At 35.2% G+C, this 20,413-nt stretch overlaps 1 protein-coding gene across 1 annotated transcript in view; it reads right to left on the bottom strand.

Moving 5' to 3' along the window:
• Positions 1-10,377: 10,377 nt before the first annotated feature.
• Positions 10,378-20,413, bottom strand: part of CCDC122 (coiled-coil domain containing 122) — a 38,607-nt gene continuing 28,571 nt past the window's right edge. The window contains exon 6 of the mRNA XM_003270036.4: positions 10,378-10,718. Coding sequence (XP_003270084.1) covers positions 10,569-10,718 — 150 coding nt within the window. The 3' untranslated portion in view covers positions 10,378-10,568. The remainder of the gene's footprint in view (positions 10,719-20,413) is intronic.

Consider the following 20,413-nt stretch of genomic DNA (forward strand, 5'->3'; position numbering starts at 1 on the left):
GTGCCATCAACTAATAGGATATGGTAACTTTAGAGAAAAAAAGTAAAGACTACTTGAAAGTGATCAAAATAGAGGTTATTTTCAGCAGTGCAAAAAATAATTTAATAGACACAGAAAGCTGGTTTTCTGAAAATGACTTTGCTGTAGGTGTAATTAGGAAAGATATAAAGCATATCATTGGAAAAAACTATACTAGAATTATAGTTAAATTTCATAATCATGCATAATCATATAGAAACAATAAAACAAAGTTAAATTGCCCAAAATCATCTTAAATATTTATTACATTTATGACTAATTTATAATACTGTATTCAGAGAACTGTTATGATTTCCATTTTTAATAAGAATTTTCCTTTCTATTCCCAGACAGTCCCACTTGGTTAGCTATACTTTCATGAAGCTTATTACAGCGTTTTCTTTTAAAGATGGAACATTTTACATAATTTTTCAATATATCAAACTCTTTTAAAGCATGGTTCAAAGTATTCATAATGAAATGACACAAAAGCATATTTCTTGTGATTTGTTAAGCACATTTACTTTCATTAGAGCTACCTAAAAGTATCATTACATTTTCCAGAAAAGCATTTTTAAAAAAAGCTTTGGTATTTATAAATGTTCATATATTTTGGTGTAAAATTATAAAAGTAGATTTTGGAAATAGTCCAGGAAAAACTAATTTTCATGTTCTTTTATAAATCATAAATGAATTATCTTTTATTTGGTACCATCTTATGTCAATCAAATGCTAGACTGTCTATAATGAAGCCCAAGACTCAAAAGCTTAAAATGATTTTAACCTATTCTAAACAAAAGGCTTACATAAGTTCTCCAAGTTGTAAACCTCTGTCTCTATAAATTTGATTCAGAAATCATGATACAGATTTTTCAGTACAGTCGATCCTCGAATAACACAGGTTTGGACTGCGTGGGTTGTGTGGGTCCACTTACATGGGATTCTTTTTCATCCAAATGCAGATGAAAAATACAGTATTCTAGGGATGCAAACCCATATATATGGACGGCTGACTTTTGCTATACGGAAGTTCTGCAGGGCCGACTGTGGGCTTGAGCGTGCTCAGATTTTGTTACAGTTGTTTATATTGAGGGATGGCTGTACTTCTAAACTGTGGCATTGCAGAGAAATTGAGACATGTTTAATGAAGTTCAGCTTTATTGTAGCTGTAACCATTGAAATTTGTCCTAGGCTGGGCGCGGTGGCTCACGCTTGTAATCCCAGCACTTTGGGAGGCCGAGGCGGGCGGATCACGAGGTCAGGAGATCGAGACCGCAGTGAAACCTCGTCTCTACTAAAAAATACAAAAAAATTAGCCGGGCGTGGTGGCGGGCACCTGTAGTCCCAGCTACTTGGAGAGGCTGAGGCAGGAGAATGGCGTGAACCCGGGAGGCGGAGCTTGCAGTGAGCCGAGATTGCGCCACTGCACACTCCAGCCTGGGCGACAGAGCGAGACTTCGTCTCAAGAAAAAAAAAAAAAAAGAAAGAAATTTGTCCTGATGATGGAGTTGGAGTTGACTCCTGGATGCAGGAGAGAGAACTCCCAGGCAGAGGGAATAGTATGTTAAAGCACATGCTTAGAGAAGAGTTAGAATTTTGTTTTGGCTGAATTGCAGATTTTATCTGTTAGGTAGAATGGGAAAAAATGAGGTTGGATAAGCAGGTTGGGGACAGATTTTAAAGTGTTTACTGTTTACTCATGGCAAGGATTTTGTGCCCATGGAAAGGCTTTTTTTTCTTCTTACTTTTTAGAAGAGGCATTACATGCTCAATTTTTACTCAAAGAAGGTAACTCAAGCAATGGTACTGACAGTGAAGATTAGAGGTAGGAAAGACTGAAGATAGGATATTGGGAGATTTTGATGAGACTTATTATCTTATTCATTAATTTATTCAACATACATCAGAACACGCATTATGTGTCAGGTGTCTGCTAGCTGGTGGAGATTACAACGGAGAACAAAATAGGAATGTTTCGAGTCTAATGAATGAGAATGTCCATGAGAACTTATACTTGCTTTGCAGCCACATCAAATGCCAAGTCTTCCTTTAAGCAACATCCTTCCCCAGTTGGGATTAATTTCTCCTTATTTTGTGTTTCCAAAATAAAATAAGGGCTTGGTTTATGCTTCTGTTACAGGATGTTTTACATCATATTTGAGCCTATTTTATAGTCAGATACATACACATACACACACACATGTGTCTTTCTTGTCAACTAAATTGATCTCCTGGGTAAAAAGAATCATATTTATTCTTGCTGTTACCTAACACAGAGAAGGTATAACATGAAAATTGGTTAGAATTCTTTGCCATCAGTTTCCTGTTTTGGGCTCTCACACTGGTCAGTGTGAGATAAATTTAATTTAAAGAACTAAATAAATAAATTTAGTTCTTTAAAAGTTGATATTCAAGTTTTGTTCCTATTACTATGCCCCACTTCCATAAGTGTATGACATTTTGCAGCAGTTTTAAATTATTTGTATATAAGCTACAAATTTTGAGGACTAGCATCATTAATTTACAAGTTTACAAGTGTTTTGAGGTCCAAGGCAAAAAAGGTTATATTGACTTTAGCCTAAGCTAAAATCATTTTTACAACACTAACAATTACTTTTGATAAATTGTTACTAATCTTATATTTTAAGTTTTGATATAGTAAAAATATTACAAATATATCATGTTATTGTTGACAATAAATACTGTTAAAGTTACTATAAATTTTCTCTAACTATGATGACAAATGCTGTGGCTGATATTTTGCAATGTCATGTCCTATAGATCCATACTCCTTTCTAATTTTCGGAGTTAATTGCTCTTTGTCTGCATCACACTATTATGCTAGTGTTTTTTGAGCTGTAGATGTGATAATGAATGGCTAAAAGGGAGAATTGCTCATTTTATTTTTATTTTTATTTTTTTGAGATGGAGTCTTGCTCTGTCACCCAGGCTGGAGTACAGTGGTGCGATCTCGGCTCACTGCAACCTCCGTCTCCCGGGCTCATGTGATTCTCCTGCCTCAGCCTCCTGAGTAGCTGAGACTACAGGCGTGTGCCACCACACCCAGCTAATTTTTGTATTTTTAGTAGAGATGGGGTTTCAACATGTTGGCCAGGCTCTTCTCGAACTTCAAACCTCAAGTGATCTGCCTGCCTTGACCTCCCAAAGTGCTGGGATTACAGGTGTGAGCCAACATGCCAAGCCAGCTTATTTTAAAAGATGAGCAAGAATGGTTTGAGAGAACCAAGACGATTATAGAAGGACATAGGATCTGTACAGACATAAGTTGCTCCTGTCCATGTCCCTGACTTTGTCATCCAGTCAGAATGAGAACAACCAAAATATTTTCCCCAAATATCACTCATTTGGTCTGGTTGCATGAGACTTCTAATAAATCTGTCTAAAAAATTGTGTGACCTCAACATAGTTGAAAAATGTTCTAAACTTTTAAATTGGGGTTTCAGAATCTAGATTTATTTATTAATTTTTTTTAAGACAGAGTCTCACTCTGTTGCCCAGGCTGGAGTGCAGTGGTGTGATCTCAGCTCACTGCAGCCTCCGCTTCCTGGCTGCAAGTGATTCTTCTGCCTCAGCCTCCCCAGTAGCTGGGATTACAGGGACGCATCACCATGCCCAGCTAATTTTTGTATTTTTAGTAGAGACAGGGTTTCACCATGTTGGCCAGGCTGGTCTTGAACTCCTAACCTCAGGTGATCCATCTGCCTCAGCCTCCCAAAGTGCTGGGATTACAGGAGTGAGCCACCGCGCCCAGCCTGGCTTGCTTTTCTATTTAAAGCAAATAAATCATGTCAAAATTACATTGAATGGGACAGTGATTAGATTTCTTTCCTTTGGCCGCTGCTGGGAGTGGAACTGATCTTGGGTAAGGGAGGAGGGAGGAACAGGGAGTAGAACAATAGTCATCCCTTGAAAATAGAGATTTCAATGTGCGATTAATCTTGTAAGGCGACTTAGTTTGGGGATTCCCAGAAGCACATTCTGAGATGAAGATTCTTGAGTGAGTGATTTATTATTGAAGACTTCCCCAGAGAAATTGGTAAGGGAAGTAAGACTGGTAAGGAGAAAAGAAGCCGAGCAAGGCTGCAATATCAAGGAAAGTCCCTTTAAGAGTAGCAAACATCCCGGAGAAAGTCTTAGGTAAGAGTTTTTGGAGGCAAAAGCATGACTCAATTGGGAGAGGGCTGCTCAAAAAGGATTTTTTAAAAATCTGAGAGGATTTGGGCAAAGCAGTGACTGTGTCTGTTACACAATGTTTCAGAAAGTTTTTCTTTTCGAGGCATGTCAAAGTAAAGAGATGATAGATTCTTGCATAAGCCGGTTCTAAATGAAGAGATTATTTTCAATGACTGAGATCTAAGTTGAGGCCACTGGACTAAGCTTTGGAGTTACCACAAAAAATGAGAATTGGAGCTTGAAGATGATGCAACTTATGGCTGTGTAGGGACTGAAAGAGCTAAGGTCTGAATGAGGAAGCTGCATTTTTTATTAAAAGAGATGAAGGAAACATGAGAGAATTACACTGGTTATTAGGAAACTGTGCATGAGTAAATTACAGTGACAGATTAATTGAGACTGAAAGGCTTAGAAGATAAATAATCTAAATTAGTGGAAGGTTAGAATAAGGATGGATCTTTTTCTGAATTGAATGTTTTATATGTTTTATTCGTATGAACCACAAATTAAAATTAAAATACTATCAACATTATTTAACTGCCCAGCAAAGTCAATATTATATCTAAGTGAAGAAAGTATTCTCAGAGAGGTTTCATTTTAAAGAATGACATTTGAGAGTGGCTAGACAGTCTCTGTGGAAAAGGTGGAAGGGAAAATCATATGCTGTTTTTTGCCAAGTAGGTGTGTAGGTCATGCACAGGGATCCAGACATCTGGCTGAGATCCTTGTGCATGAGTTAGTTAATACTAGGTCACTGAAGACAAAACAACTAATGCAAATTGTAGGCTTGCTATATTTTTTTCAGTGTCATATACACAAAGAAGCACTATGGATTCTGGGAGAAACAGTCTCAAAAGCATCTCAAGGAAGCCTCTCCAATACAAGCATCAGGATTACATATGTCTATTTCATGTAAAATTATGTTAGGGAGATAGCAATAGCAGATGAAGTAGGCAATGTGTCTTGACTTATTTATTTTGGACAAAAAATATTTAAAAATTCATCTTAGACTGGCAGTATATTGTCAATGCCTCTAAACTACTTTGTGCTATGTGAGTGAGTAATGCTGGCAAATATCTGTAATTTAAGTGTTTTATTCCCATTTTGACATGATTTTTACACCAGAGAGCTTTGTGGGTAAAAAGCCTTTTAAAACTATTTCCCACATGAACTCTAATTTTCTTTTGGAATACATCATCTCATTAATTAAGAGGTTGAAGTCTCATTACTTCATGTCTGTCTTCACTGGATTATGTAAACAGCAACCCTGTCATTACCAAATCATATGCTATTTTTATTTTTCTAAAGATCTAGAGCTCACAGCCATTATTTAAATAGAACATTACAGAAAAGAAAAAGCAATTTGGAGAGGCCTATTCTTAGCTATGTATTGAATAGATCTATTTTTCTATTAGTATCTGTTTCAATTTATTTTTCTTGGTTTTGGTCATAGTTCAGTAATATTCAAGAGAAAGTATTATGTGGTAGCTAATGTGATATAGAAGACCCATTCCTTACATTGCCATATTTATCAGCCAAAAAAAAAACTGCTTCCCTTAGAAATATATTATAAATTAAAATAACAGATAACATGGGCGGTTTTTGACAGGCATATATTTTAGCTTCTGATCATTAGCTTTAGTAATCATTAGCCTAGTTAATGAAAAATAAAATATTTATAATATTAAAAATATGAGAAGCTAAACTATGAGCAACTAACAAATCAAAACCATGTTCTTCTGAATTCCTGACTCCCCCCTAAATAGTTCCAAATCACTATAGTATTCACACAGCCCTATAATAACATTTATGGATAAACAGTGAATTCCATGTTCAATGTCAAATAACATAGAAATTTAGAGTTTTAATTGCAATGTCCTATGTAAACTTTAAAAGGTTCCAAAGCAATTTTCATAAATGGGATTCCATTTTCCACAGCCAAAATACTATACTGACACTGACCCTCATGTACTGTTACCTATGCATTTGTGTGCCATTTATTTTTAATTACAAAATTTCTCCCCTTGATTAAATTTATTGTATGCTTTGCAATATATCAAAATGATAGATTAAATGTATAAATAAATTATTATTTATAATACAATTGAAGCTTGCCCTTGGAATGATTTTCTTATAGTTCCATGTAGCTAAAATAGGGCTTTGATTTCAACCTTGCCCCTGATGAGCTGTGTGATGAAATCTTAGGCAAGTTACTAAGCCTCAGTTTCCCCATCTGCAAATCAGGGAAAATAATATATGCATTAGACTATTATTTTGAGAGTTAAATGAAATCATGTATACAAATTGTCAAATAGGGCAAAGCATACCTGATCAGTACCTTATCATTGTTTAGTGTTGTTATTTCGTATCTACAGTGTTTTTGGAAAATAGCATGATTAATCAATTGACTGGAAGAGACACAGTCTAACAGACAATACATAGACCATTTATATTGGCCATGAAAGTGTCCATAATGGCTGACTTAACTGGCTTTAATGTGTAAAATCTGGTGACTCCCATGGTTTTTAAGATATGGCTTGAAGTAGATATCAATTTCTTTACACTGGTCAACTATAATTTGTCCATAGATTGCACATGTAGTAAGTAATATTTGAGATATTAACTGTGGGTTTTTTTTCCCTCCCTCTGCTTCCTTGCATTTGTTACCTTTTACTGATCATTTAGGTAACAGTGCCTCGCAGGCCCGGATCAGGACAGATACTACTGAGAATTCAGAAGTAATTTGTTTGCTTTGAGTTTCATATGAGGCTTTTTAAAAAGTCCACAGTAGAAACAGTATTCTTGAAATCATAGCTTTCCTTTGCAGAAGACCCAGTATTTTGAGAGTTGACATTTTGCTGAGCCATTAAAAGCACTGAGAAACTTGAAAGAATCCATTTATACTGAAATCAAGGAGTGGGGAAGAATGCATGGATAACAGGTCTCAAAGAGATAAAATTTGACCAGCATACAGACAGAAAAAGAAATAGGCCTAGAAGAGGTCTTGTGATTGGACAATGAAGCTGACCGCATTGACTAAACAATTGCAGGTACAGCACAGACTCACAATGATCCTAAACACCAGGAAGAATGGATTAGATCTCTGCAGAGGCCAGTGAGATCAGAAAATGACATTTGGTGCAGAGCAGTGCCCCTGATGACACAACAAGTCCACCAGGAACTTAGAACACTTCCATGGAGAAAAAAAATGAATAAGAGGAGGATTTTGAACTGAATATTTACCTCAAAGAGACTGAGCTTTAAAACAGAAGCATGTGTGTGAAATGCCACTAAGCACAAGAGCTCATATTCTAAGCTAGGTTCAATTATACAGAACTAAAATTAAAAATAACTTCAATTTTCTAATTTTAGAGTTTATGATTGTGTTGAAATATCATATCCACTAAATCATCAGGCTTCGGATACCTCAAATTTTAGTTCTTAATTAATCTGAAAGTCTCTATTACCTGAAATTGTTTCAAAGATAAGAAAGAACAGAGATATAGACCAATGGAACAGAACAGAGCCCTCAGAAATAATGCCGCATATCTACAACTATCTGATCTTTGACAAACCTGACAAAAACAAGAAATGGGGAAAGGATTCCCTATTTAATAAATGGTGCTGGGAAAACTGGGTAGCCATATGTAGAAAGCTGAAACTGGATCCCTTCCTTACACCTTGTACAAAAATTAATTCAAGATGGATTAAAGACTTAAATGTTAGACCTAAAACCATAAAAACCCCAGAAGAAAACCTAGGCAATACCATGCAGGACACAGGCATGGGCAAGGACTTCATGTCTACAACACCAAAAGCAATGGCAACAAAAGCCAAAATTCACAAATGGGATCTAATTAAACTAAAGAGCTTCTGCACAGCAAAAGAAACTACCATCAGAGTGAACAGGCAACCTACAGAATGGGAGGAAATTTTTGCAATCTACTCATGTGACAAAGGGCTAATATCCAGAATCTACAATGAACTCCAACAAATTTATAAGAAAAAAACAAACAACCCCATCAAAAAGTGGGCGAAGGATATGAACAGACACTTCTCAAAAGAAGACATTTATGCAGCCAAAAGACACATGAATAAATGCTTATCATCACTGGCCATCAGAGAAACACAAATCAAAACCACAATGAGATACCATCTTGCACCAGTTAGAATGGTGATCATTAAAAAGTCAGGAAACAACAGGTGCTGGAAAGGATGTGGAGAAATAGGAACACTTTTACACTGTTGATAGGACTGTAAACTAGTTCAACCATTGTGGAAGTCAGTGAAGTCAGTGTGGTGATTCCTCAGGGATCTAAAACTAGAAATACCATTTGACCCAGCCATGCAATTACTGGGTATACACCCAAAGGATTATAAAACATGCTGCCATAAAGACACATGCACACGTATGTTTATGGCGGCACTATTCACAATAGCAAAGACTTGGAACCAACCCAAATGTCCAACAATGACAGACTGGATTAAGAAAATGTGGCACATATACACCATGGAATACTATGCAGCCATAAAAAATGATGAGTTCATGTCCTTTGTAGGGACATGGATGAAGCTGGAAACCATCATTCTCAGCAAACTAATGCAAGGACAAAAAACCAAACACCGCATGTTCTCACTCATAGGTGGGAACTGAACAATGAGAACACATGGACACAGGAAGGGGAACATCACACACCGGGGCCTGTTGTGGGGTGGGGGGAGTGGGGAGGGATAGCATTAGGAGATATACCTAATACTAAATGATGAGTTAATGGGTGCAGCACACCAACATGGCACATGTATACATATGTAACAAACCTGCACGTTGTGCACATGTACCCTAAAAATTAAAGTATAATAAAAAAAAGAACAAGGAAAAAAGTTTCTTTTTCAAGTAATTTTTGACTGTCATAAAATGTAAAATAGGTATATCTATTATTAAGGATATTTTAGAAAACTACGTTAAAACTTACTTTTACAAATAGAGCACATTATCTTAAGCAGATTACACCTCTTTTCTTCATATCTGAATTCAAAAACAAACTTTTGAATCTATAACTCAAGATGTTATCATTTACAAATATTTTGAATCCTGATATAAACTTTAAAAGTTTAGAAAACTAGAATTTTTTATAAGCGATAACTAAACTTAGAAAGTATAATAACTTTTTAATATGCAAGTTACATTAAAATATATTTATATAATCAGCATTTGGTTCTGGCTTGTCTTCAGCTGAGTATAGTGTGTACTCCCCACAATCTGTAGGTTTCACCATTTTCACTGTAGCTGTGTTTCTGAGTCATGGACCAAAGCTGATTGTGTTACAGGATAAGCTGTTTGAAGTGTTAGCCACAGTAAGCCATGCTAAGCCATAATAAAACTATTACTGTTAGACATAATAAGATTACTAATATCAGGTTTTATATCAGCTCCACTTACTGAATTTTAGGCACATAGAAAGGTAAGGAGAAAATGGATTTTAAATAATTTTTGATGCTGTTTGAAATTATTTAATCCTACAAATGAATATTTTAAAACCATATCTTCCTATTTGTTTTTGTTTCTAAGTATTTGACTCAATGGAACCATGAAAAAGGGGGAGCACTTTTATCTTGAAAGGGACAAGTTAACATTTGATATATTGACATTTTGCCTTTCAATGAGAAAAAATATGTTAGTCTATAGCGAGTAATACTCTTAAGAGTTACATGATGTTATAACTTTAATTTAGTCACAGAATATGAATAATTTATAGAAAGAAAAGTGAACAAAGTATTTTATTCATTGTATCACTAAAATATCTTATTTTATAACAAAGAAAAATGATTGTTAACTTCTGGATAAAAGATAAAATGGAGTAAAATATTTGAAGCATTGAACATACAAAAACATTATTATAAATATCAATATTTATGGGCTACTGTGAAGGCAGTTGCAAAAAACAAGTTCCAATAAAAAGTTTGAAACAGACAAACATTTTAAAATAACAACAATTAAAATCATTGAAAATTCAAGTGTTTTTTCCCTTCTAAATTTTTACTTTATAGGGTAGTGAATGCAACATAAACAGGTATTCATGAGTATAATACATTTTACACACTCCAAATAGTCACAGAGACTCTTGCATTATTTTCCCGTAGACATTCCTATTGTCAGTCTACGGCTATCAGGTGTAGGGTTAGAAGGCATTTTAACAAATGGATGACTGATTTAAAAAAAAAATCGAAGACATCTGTCATTAAGACAGGCCTCTAATAGTGGATGCTTGTTATTAAGAATCCAAAAGATTTTCTTAATGTTCTGTCCCGTAATTTTTGTTGTCATGGTCTGTGTTCCACATTGCCCTATGGCAATGTTACTCTTGCATTCCAATGCATTTTCTTAATTTGGCTGCAGTTTTTTCCAGTTGTTGAATGTTCCATTGCCATTGTCGTCTATTTGACTGAAGCTTGTTCACCTGACAATGCAAACGCTTAAGAATTGCATCATATCTCTTATGTTGTACCTATCAAAAGAAGAGCACACATCAACAGAGCTTGTGAAGTATAAATAGTAAACAGCCATAAATAATATTTTGACTACTCTAAAGAGGAAAGCACTTAATTAGAAACTATCCACTATAAATAATTATGATAAAAATAAACAGTAATTGTATAACTGTTTATTCAACACTTATTACATGTTAGATACTGTGCTGAGAGCTTTCTGCATATAATTAAATTCTTATAACACCTTATGATATGGGTATTATTATCCTCATTTTTGTGTGAAGAAACCAAAGATAAAAGAGTTCAAGTAATTTGACTGAAGTTTCATAGCTAGCAAGTGATGGAGTTTGGGAGTTGAGCAGAAGTGAAGTATCCATAATGGAATACCTTCTTGTTAAGAGAGTTACCAGTGTTAAACTAAATTTGCCCTGGGGGACTCTACTTTGAGTCCCTATGTAAGGAACTACAATCTAACAGTATTTAAACTAACTGAAAGCCTAACTAGGAGTATATTTTTGTAACAACAGCTGAGACTCAGTTGACCACAGCAGCCAGCTTTGGTCAATCACAGGTGGTCCGCTGACTACACCATATTCAAATAAAGCAGACATTGAGCTGTAACCAGTTAAGTTCTTTCTGCACCTCATTTCCATTTTCTGTCCATAAATGTTGCCTGCCCACTTTGTGAAGTGGAGCTCTCTGAACCTCTGCTGGTTCTGAGGGCTGCTGCTTCTCTCATCATTCTTCTATTAAGCTCTGTTAAAATTAATTTTATTAAATTTAAATTTGTCTAAAGTTTTAAATTTATCAAATTTAATTTGTCTAAAGTTTTTCTTTTAACATCAGTTAAGAAAAATGGTTCCATTTCCCATTTCCTGTATCCAGTGATTCACTGAAACACAGATCATTCGGTCTAAAAGATCCAGGAGATCATGTAGTCCATTTCCCCGCTATTAAATAAACCATCTTTTATGCTGAGCCAGACGAGGATACACTGGAAGGCAATGCAGCACAGTGGAAAGTGCTTCATTGATCTTGGTGTCGGGCCACAAGAACACCCAATCTTTTTAAAAAATAGCTTTATGGAAATATAATTCACATACCATATAATCCATCCTTTAAAGTGTACAACTCAATGGCTTTTAGTATATTCACAGAGTTGTACAACTGTTACCAACCACAGGTTCTTAGGCTCTCATTTAATAGAAATTGACACGAGGCTGAGCAAGTTTCCCAAACAAGGCTTTTACTGGGGGCTTATGTTTGAACACAATGGAGACAGTGCAGGAGCAAGAGTTAGCTGGCTGGCTTTCCGAGGGCAGGTCTTTGTGGTGTTTTTAGGAAAGGTGACAGGAATGTGCATGAGGTATGGGAGTGTCATTACATGCGCCGGGTGGAGCGCAGGGTGTTCAGGCACAATGAGAAATCATGCTAGTGCATACATTGCATGATCAAAATATGATGGATAAGCTCTTCCCTGGGTGAGAATTTCAGTATTATAATGAGGCATAGGGTAAAGATCAGCCATTCTTCTGGTCTTGTGCACATGCCTGCAATAAGGTTAACTCCCTTGAGTAAGATTTAAATTCCATTCCTACTCTGTTTCACAACTATCACCACAATCAATTTTAACACATTTTCATCACCTGGTACCCATTACAGTCATTCCCCATTCCCCTGTCCCCACACTTAACCCTCAGCAACCATGAATCTAGTTTCTCCTTATATACATTTGCCTATTCTGGACATTTTATATAAATGGAATTGTACAATAGGTGGTGTTTTGTGACTGGCTTCTTTCACTTAGCATAATGTTTTTAAAGGATCTATGGCATAGCATGTAACAGAACTTAGTTACTTTGTATTGCCAAATAGTAGCACATTATATGATACACCACATTTTATTTATCCAGTTCATGAGTTGATGAACATTTGAGTTGGTTCCACTTTCTGACTATTATAAATAATACTGCCATGAACATTTGTGTGCAAGATTTTGTGTGAATATGTGTTTTCACTTCTCAGATATACAGTGAGGAGTAGAATTACCGGGTCATATGGTAACTCCATGTTTAACCGTTTCAGGAACTGCTAAGCTGTTTTTCAAAATAACTGTATAATTTTACATTCCAGTGTAATTTTACACACCAGTAATGTGTGAGGGTTCCAATTTCTTCACATCCTTGAAAATACTTATTATCTATGTTTTTGGTCATGGCCATTGTTAAAAGAAAAACTTCAGCCAAATTAAATTTAAGAGTTTAATTGAGCAATGAATAATTCGCAAATTGGGCAGCCCCCAGAATCAGAGCAGATTCAGAGACTCCAGGGGTGCCTCGCGGTCAGAAGAAATTTATAGACAAAAAAAGTAAATTTTGAGGTATAGGAATTGGAAGTGAGGTCAGAAACAACAGGACTGGTTACATCTCTGTGTGTGCCTTATTTGAACACAGTTTGAACACTCAGCAGTCTATGAGTGGTTGAAGTATGGCCACTGGGATTGTCCAACACTCAGCTGTTGTTACAGACACATACTCCTAAGTTAGGTTTTCCACCTTGTCTACCTATTAAGTTAGGTTGCAGTTCATCCACTAGGACTCAAATATAGATGTACAGAGTTCTTCCCAGGCCACTTTTTGTTTGCTTTAACACTATGCTTGTGGAAGTGAAGTGGTCTCTCATTACAGTAAAACACCTACTTTTAAATGGACTGATAAAATGATAGAAAAATAGGGCTGGACAAGTTATCTATTCACAGGTAGTATGTGTAGTATTCCATTATATAAATATACCACAATTTATTTTTATTTTTATTTTTTATTACACTTTAAGTTTTAGAGTACATGTGCACAACGTGCAGGTTTGTTACACATGTATCCATGTGCCATGTTGGTTTGCTGCACCCACTAACTCTTCATTTAACATTAGGTATATCTCCTAATGTTATCCCTCCCCACTACCCCCACCCCACAACAGGCCCCGGTGTGTGATGTTCCCCTTCCTGTGTCCATGTGTTCTCATTGTTCAATTCCCACCTATGAGTGAGAACATGCAGTGTTTGGTTTTTTGTCCCTGCAATAGTTTGCTGAGAATCATGGTTTCCAGCTTCATCCATGTCCCTACAAAGGACATGAACTCATCATTTTTTATGGCTGCATAGTATTCCATGGTGTATATGTGCCACATTTTCTTAATCCAGTCTATCATTGTTGGGCATTTGGGTTGGTTCCAAGTCTTTGCTATTGTGAATAGTGCCACAATAAACATACGTGTGCATGTGTCTTTATGGCAGCATGTTTTATAATCCTTTGGGTATATACCCAGTAATGGGATTGCTGGGTCAAATGGTATTTCTAGTTCTAGATCCCTGAGGAATCGCCACACTGACTTCCACAATGGTCAAACTAGTTTACAGTCCCACCAACAGTGTAAAAGTGTTCCTATTTCTCCACATCCTCTCTAGCACCTGTTCATCTCACTGGGGAGTGTTGGACAGTGGGTGCAGGACAGTGGGTGCAGTGCACCAATCACAATTTATTTTTCCGTTATCCTTTCTAGGGATATTTGTGATGTTTCTATTTAGGGGCTTTTGTCAATAAAGCTACTATAAGAATTCATATACAAGTTTTACAAGTTTTTTAAGGCTTTTTTTTTTTCATTTTTCTTGAGTAAACACATAGGTGGAGAATTGTTTGGACATACAGCAGGTATATGCTAACTTTTTAGGAAACTCTCAAACTGTTTTTCCAAAGCAGTTGCACTATTTTATAATCTCCCCAGCAGTGCATGATCTTGACAGTTGTTTCATATCCTAAGCAACATTTGGTATTAATATTCATTGAAACTTTAATCAGTCTAGGGGTAAAAAGGTGTGAATAGTATCTCATCTCATTGTGGTTTTGATTTATGTTTCCTTGGTGTTAAGGGTGTTATACATCTTTTCACGTGTTTATTGGTCATACTATGTCTTCTTTTAAGTTCTGTTCAAATCTTTAGCCCATTTTTAAAAAAATGACTGTATGACTTTGTCATTGGCTGATAGGAATTCTTTCTTTATACATCCTGGATACAAGTCCTTTGTGCATATACATGTGCTGCAAATATTTTCACTTTTGTGATTTTGTCTTTTCATTTTCTTTTGTTGTTGTTGTTGAAGCGGGGAGGTCTCACTTTGTTGCCCAGGCTGTACTGCAGTGGCATGATCACAGATCACTACAGCCTTGACCTCCTGGACTCAAGTGATCCTCCCACCTCAGCCTCCTGAGTAGCTGAGACCACAGGTGTGTGCCATCACACCTGACTAATTTTTTTAGTTGTACAGACAAGATCTTACTGTATTATCCAGGCTGGTCTTCAACTCCTGGGCTCAAGACATGCTCCTGCCTTGGCCTCCCAAAGTGCTGGGATTATGGGCATGAGCCACTGTGCCTAGCCCTTTTCATTTCCTTAATGGTGTCTTTCAAAGAGTAGAAGTTTCAAAGTTTGAGGTCTAACATATCAATATTTTTCACTTACGGTTAGCGAAGTTTGTGTACCAAGAAATCTTTGCTAACCCAACATAATGAAGCTATCCTCCTATAGTTTCTTCTGGAAACTTTAGAGTTTTAACTTTCACATTTAGATCTATGATCCATTTCAGATGAATTTTTGTGTTTATTGTGAGGTGGAGATACAGGTTCATTGTTTCCTCACCGATAGCCAGTTGTTTCAGCACCATTTGTTGATAAGACTTTCCTTTCTTCATTGAATTGCCTTGAAAACTTTGTCAAATTGACAAAATATGATTAATTTCTGAACTCTATTCTGTTCCATTGGTCTATTTATTCTTTTACCAATACTACAGTTACTTGATAAGTATAGCTTTATAATAAATCTTAATATCAGGTAGATTAGGTCCTACAAATTTATTCTTCTTTTATAAGGTTGTTTTGGCTACTAGATCCTTTGCATTTTCACATAAATTTTAAAATTAGCTTGTCAATTCCTGGAAAAAATACTTAGTGGGATTTTTATAGAACAATGTTGAACCTATACATCATTTGAGGGGAAAGTTGACACTAATAATATTGTGTTTTCTAAACTATGAACATAGGATATCATTCCATTTATTTAGTATCTTTAATTTCTCAGGAACTTTTATTGTAGTTTTGCACATTTTTTCACAAAATTCATTAGCAAGTATTTAATGTATTTAGTGTTAATGAATAAAGTTTTGTTTTATTCATTTTACTTCCTCATTGTTTATTGCTACTACATAGAAACTACATAAACATGTAACTGATTTTTGTATTTTGACCTTTCATCCTATGAGGTTTCTAAATTCACTTACTGGTTCTATTAGTTTTTTCTATTTCTTAAGATTTTCTACATAAACAATTATGCTATCTGTGAATAATGACAGTTTTATTTTTTTCTTTCCAATCTTTATGCCTTATATTTATTTTTTTCTTATAACATTGATTAGGACCTCCAGAATAATGATGCATAAAGGAGGTGATATCAGACATCTCTGCCTTGTTCCTAATCTTAGGGGAGAAAGCATTCAACATTTCACCAGTAAGTATGATATGTTGTTAGCTATAAGGTTGTTTTTTTATAATAAATTCCCTTTATCAAGTTGATGAAGTTTCCTTCTATTCTTAATTTGCTGAGAGATGTTACCCTCAGAAAATTTGCTACTCTCAGAAAATTTGTTGAGAGTGTTGAATTTTGTCTAATGCTGTTTCTGAAACTATTAAGTTGGTTATATCTTTTTTACTTCTGTCATTTTGGCACTATAGTAAATTACATCATTTGATTTTTGAAAGTTGAATCAGCCTTGTATTCTTAGGATAATCCCGCTTGGTTATAATGTATTAGACTTTTGGTATATTGCTAAATTTAATTTGCAAGTATTTTGTTAGAGACTTGCATCTATACTCATGAGGGACATTGGTCTGTAATTTCTTTTCTGATAGGATTCCTATCAATTTTTTTTTCTTTTTGTATCAGGGTTATGTTCACCTCCTAAAATGAGTTGGGAGGAGTTTCATATTCTTTTTTCTGAAATAGTCTGTTTAGATTGGGCATTGTTTTTTCCTTAAATATACGATTAGAATTCACTAATGAAAATGTGTCAGTTGGAGCCTTATTTATGGGAAGAGTTTTTAAATATGAATTCAATTTCATTGATTCCTACCTCACACCATTCATAAAGCTTAATTTGAAATGGATCATAAGGCTAAACATGAATGCAATTTCTTCTTATGTTATAGTATGTTTTTTTTTTCAAGGAATTTGTCTGTTTGTCAAATTGGCAAAAAGTTGTTCATAATAGGCCTTCATCACCCTTTTAAGTCTACAGAACCTGTAGTAATGTCCCTATTAATCTCTCTCTTTTCTTGATCAGTATTGCTATGGGTTTCTCAATTTTATTACTCTTTTCAACTTTTGACTTTGTTGATTTTTTTCTTGTTTTTCTATTTTCTATTTCATTGATTTCTGTTATTTACCATTTAATTCCTTCTATTTACTCTTTGCTGAATTTATTTTTCTAGTCTGTGATGGTGGAAGCTTAGATAGTTGATTTCAAATCTTTTTCTCTTTTCTATTATAGGCATTAAAAACTTAATTTTCCTGTAAACACTGCTTTAGCTTCACCCCATAATTTTCCATATGTTGTGTTTTCATTATCCTTCAATTTCAAATATATTCTATTTTTTCTCGTGATTTCTTCTTTGACTCATGGGTTATTTAGAAGTATGGTCAATTTCCAAAAGCTTATGTATTTTCTAGCTATCTCAGTGTTACTGATTTCTAATGGAATTCTGCTGTGATAATAGAATTTCAACTTTGAAATGTGTAATCTAGTATATTGTGTGTCTTGGTGAATGTTTCATGTACACTTAAAGTATAATCAGTAGTTGTTATGTGGAGTGCTTTATAAATATTAATTAGGTTACGTTGATGGATAAGTTCTTCAAATCTTTTATATGTTTCCTGATATTCTGTATTGTTCTATCAATTACTCAAAAAAGTTAAGATATCTGATATGACTATAGATCTGTCTCTTTTTTTCTTTGGTTCTGTTTGTTTTTGCTCATGTATTTTGAAGCTCCGTTATTATGTAAATGTACATGTAGAATTGTTATTCCTTCTTGGTGAATTGACTGACACTGTTTAACTTGGTTAGCCGTTCTTATCTTGAAATCTACTTGATATTAACACAGCTACACCAGCTCTTTAAAGATTGGTGTATTCATCGTTTATCTTTTTCCTTTTTTTAACTTTCAAACTATGTGTGGCTTTATATTAAAAGCGCATCTCTTCTGAAGAGGTTATGCTTGCCACTTGATTTATTTTATTCAGTCTAATAATTTTTTCCCTTTTAATTGGAATGCTTAGTTCATTTACATTTAATGTAACTAATGATATTTTGGGGTTAAAGTCTACCATCATAATGTTTGTCTTCTATTAGTCCCTTTTGTCCTTTTACTTTCTTCTTCATTTTCTGTCTTCTTTTGGATTAATTGAGTATTTTTTGTTGTTCCACTTTATTTCTTCCTTTGTCTTTCTAGCTATGCCTATACCTTTATGTATTTTTTTAAGTTGCTCTAGGAATTTTAATATATTCTCTTAACTTATCACAATCTGTCTTCAATTAACATATCAGTACATGTAAAAATATAAGAACCTTACAACAAAAAGCTATTCTTGATATATATCTTACTCTACATGTTATAAAACCCAAAATCCATTATTGTTTCGATTTTAAAGTGTCAAATGACTTTTGAATCACTCAAAAAAAGATTCATCTCTTTATCTACATATTTTCCATTTCTAGTCCTTCCCAGTATCGTTTCCTTTCAGCTTTAAAAACTTCCTTTAGGCTGAGCATAGTGGCTCATGCCTGTAATCCCAGCACTTGGGGAGGCTGAGGCGGGTAGACCACCTGAAGTCAGGAGTGTGAGACCAGACTGGCCAGCATGGCAAAACCCCATCTCTACTAAAAATACAAAAAATTAGCAGGGCATGGTAGTGCATGCCTGTAGTCCCAGATACTGGAGAGGCTGAGGCAGGAGAATCGCTGGAGCCCGGGAGGCAGAGGCTGCAGTGAGCTAGACTGTGCCACTGCACTCCAGTCTGGGCAAGAGCAAGACTCAATCTCTAAAAACAAAACAAAACAAAACAAAACTTTCTTTAGCATTTTTTGTAGTGCAAGTCTACTGGAAACAAAGTCCACCAACTGTTGTTTATCAATACATTTTAAAAATTCAACTTATTTTTTCAGTTCTCAGATTTCCATTTGGTTGTTTTATGTGATTAAAATCCTCTCTCTTTACCCACAATATCAATCATTATATGCTTCTTTTAATTATAAAATGAAAAGGATGTTTGTATATCCACTATAAACATCCTGTAGAATGTTTAACATACTTATTATAGTTTTCTAGTCCTTGTCTAACAACTTCTGAGTCAACTGTTGCTATTTTTATTGGTTGATTCTACTCTTAGCTATGGATAATATTTTTCTTTTTTCTTTTTTTTTCTGAGACAGAGTTTCACTATTGTCGCCCAGGCTGGAGTGCAATGGCACGATCTCAGCTCACTGCAACCTCTGCCTCCCAGGTTCAAGCAATTCTCCAGCCTCAGCCTCCTGAGTAGCTGGGATTACAGGCACCCGCCACCACGCCCAGCTAATTTTTGTATTTTTAGTAAGACGGGGTTCCAACACGTTGGCCAGGCTGGTCTCAAACTCCTGACCTTCAGTGATCCGCCCTCCTTGGACTCCCAAAGTGCTGGGATTACAGGCATGAGCCACCGTGCCCGGCCAATATTTTTCTTTTTCCTCTCATTGAGTAATGTTTCATTACTAACCATTGTGCATATGCTGAAAATTCTGAATTTTATTACTTTCCTCTGAAAAGTGTTTTCTTCTAATAGTCAGTTAAATTACTGGTGGATCATCTTGAACTTGTGAGACTTTGTTTTATACTTTAAGTTAGAGTACATCTATTTCAATTTTGTCCTTAGATCTAGGTCTTGCCCTTAGTCCAGCTTTGTTTTAGTTCTTAGTTACAGATGTGGTCTTCACTCCTCAAGTTTGGCAGTTGTGGGAATTGGGCAGTTGCTATAGTGGGCAGATGCTGAAATCTCTACTCAGCTTATAAGCATTCTAATTGTTTCCCAGCTGTGCTCCTTGGAATTTTATCCCTCGTGTGTGTAGTTTAAGTTACAGCCAAGTTTTTGAGGGGAGCTAATATGCAAATTTGGGGCTTCCAATAAGGAAAAATTCAACATTTACTCAACCAACCTCATGAAGGAGTAAGAATCCATAAAACAGTATAAAATTATTTCAGCTATAAGATATTATTACTATTAGTTGTGTTCATAGTTATTGAGAGAAAGTATTACGTAACAGAAAGAGCACAGATTTTATCTCATGACCCAGTAATTCTACTTCTTGGTGCAAAGGGTTTGTTTATTATGTTTGCTACATTACTTTTAATAATGAAAAAACTGGAAACCACTTAAATGTTCACCAGTTGTAGCATGGCTAAATAAATTAAGGTATGGCCAATGGGATATTTTGCAGCAGTTAAAAATAATTAGGTAGGCCAATTTGCACCAATATGAAAAATCTATGAGACAGATTGTTGAATAAGTAAATCAGTTGCAAAATGATACATATACTACATTTACATAATATTCTTCCATCCACAGGGGTTTGTGT

This window comes from Nomascus leucogenys, chromosome 5 (genome assembly GCF_006542625.1).
Source record: "Nomascus leucogenys isolate Asia chromosome 5, Asia_NLE_v1, whole genome shotgun sequence".
Taxonomy (NCBI): Eukaryota; Metazoa; Chordata; class Mammalia; order Primates; family Hylobatidae; genus Nomascus; species Nomascus leucogenys.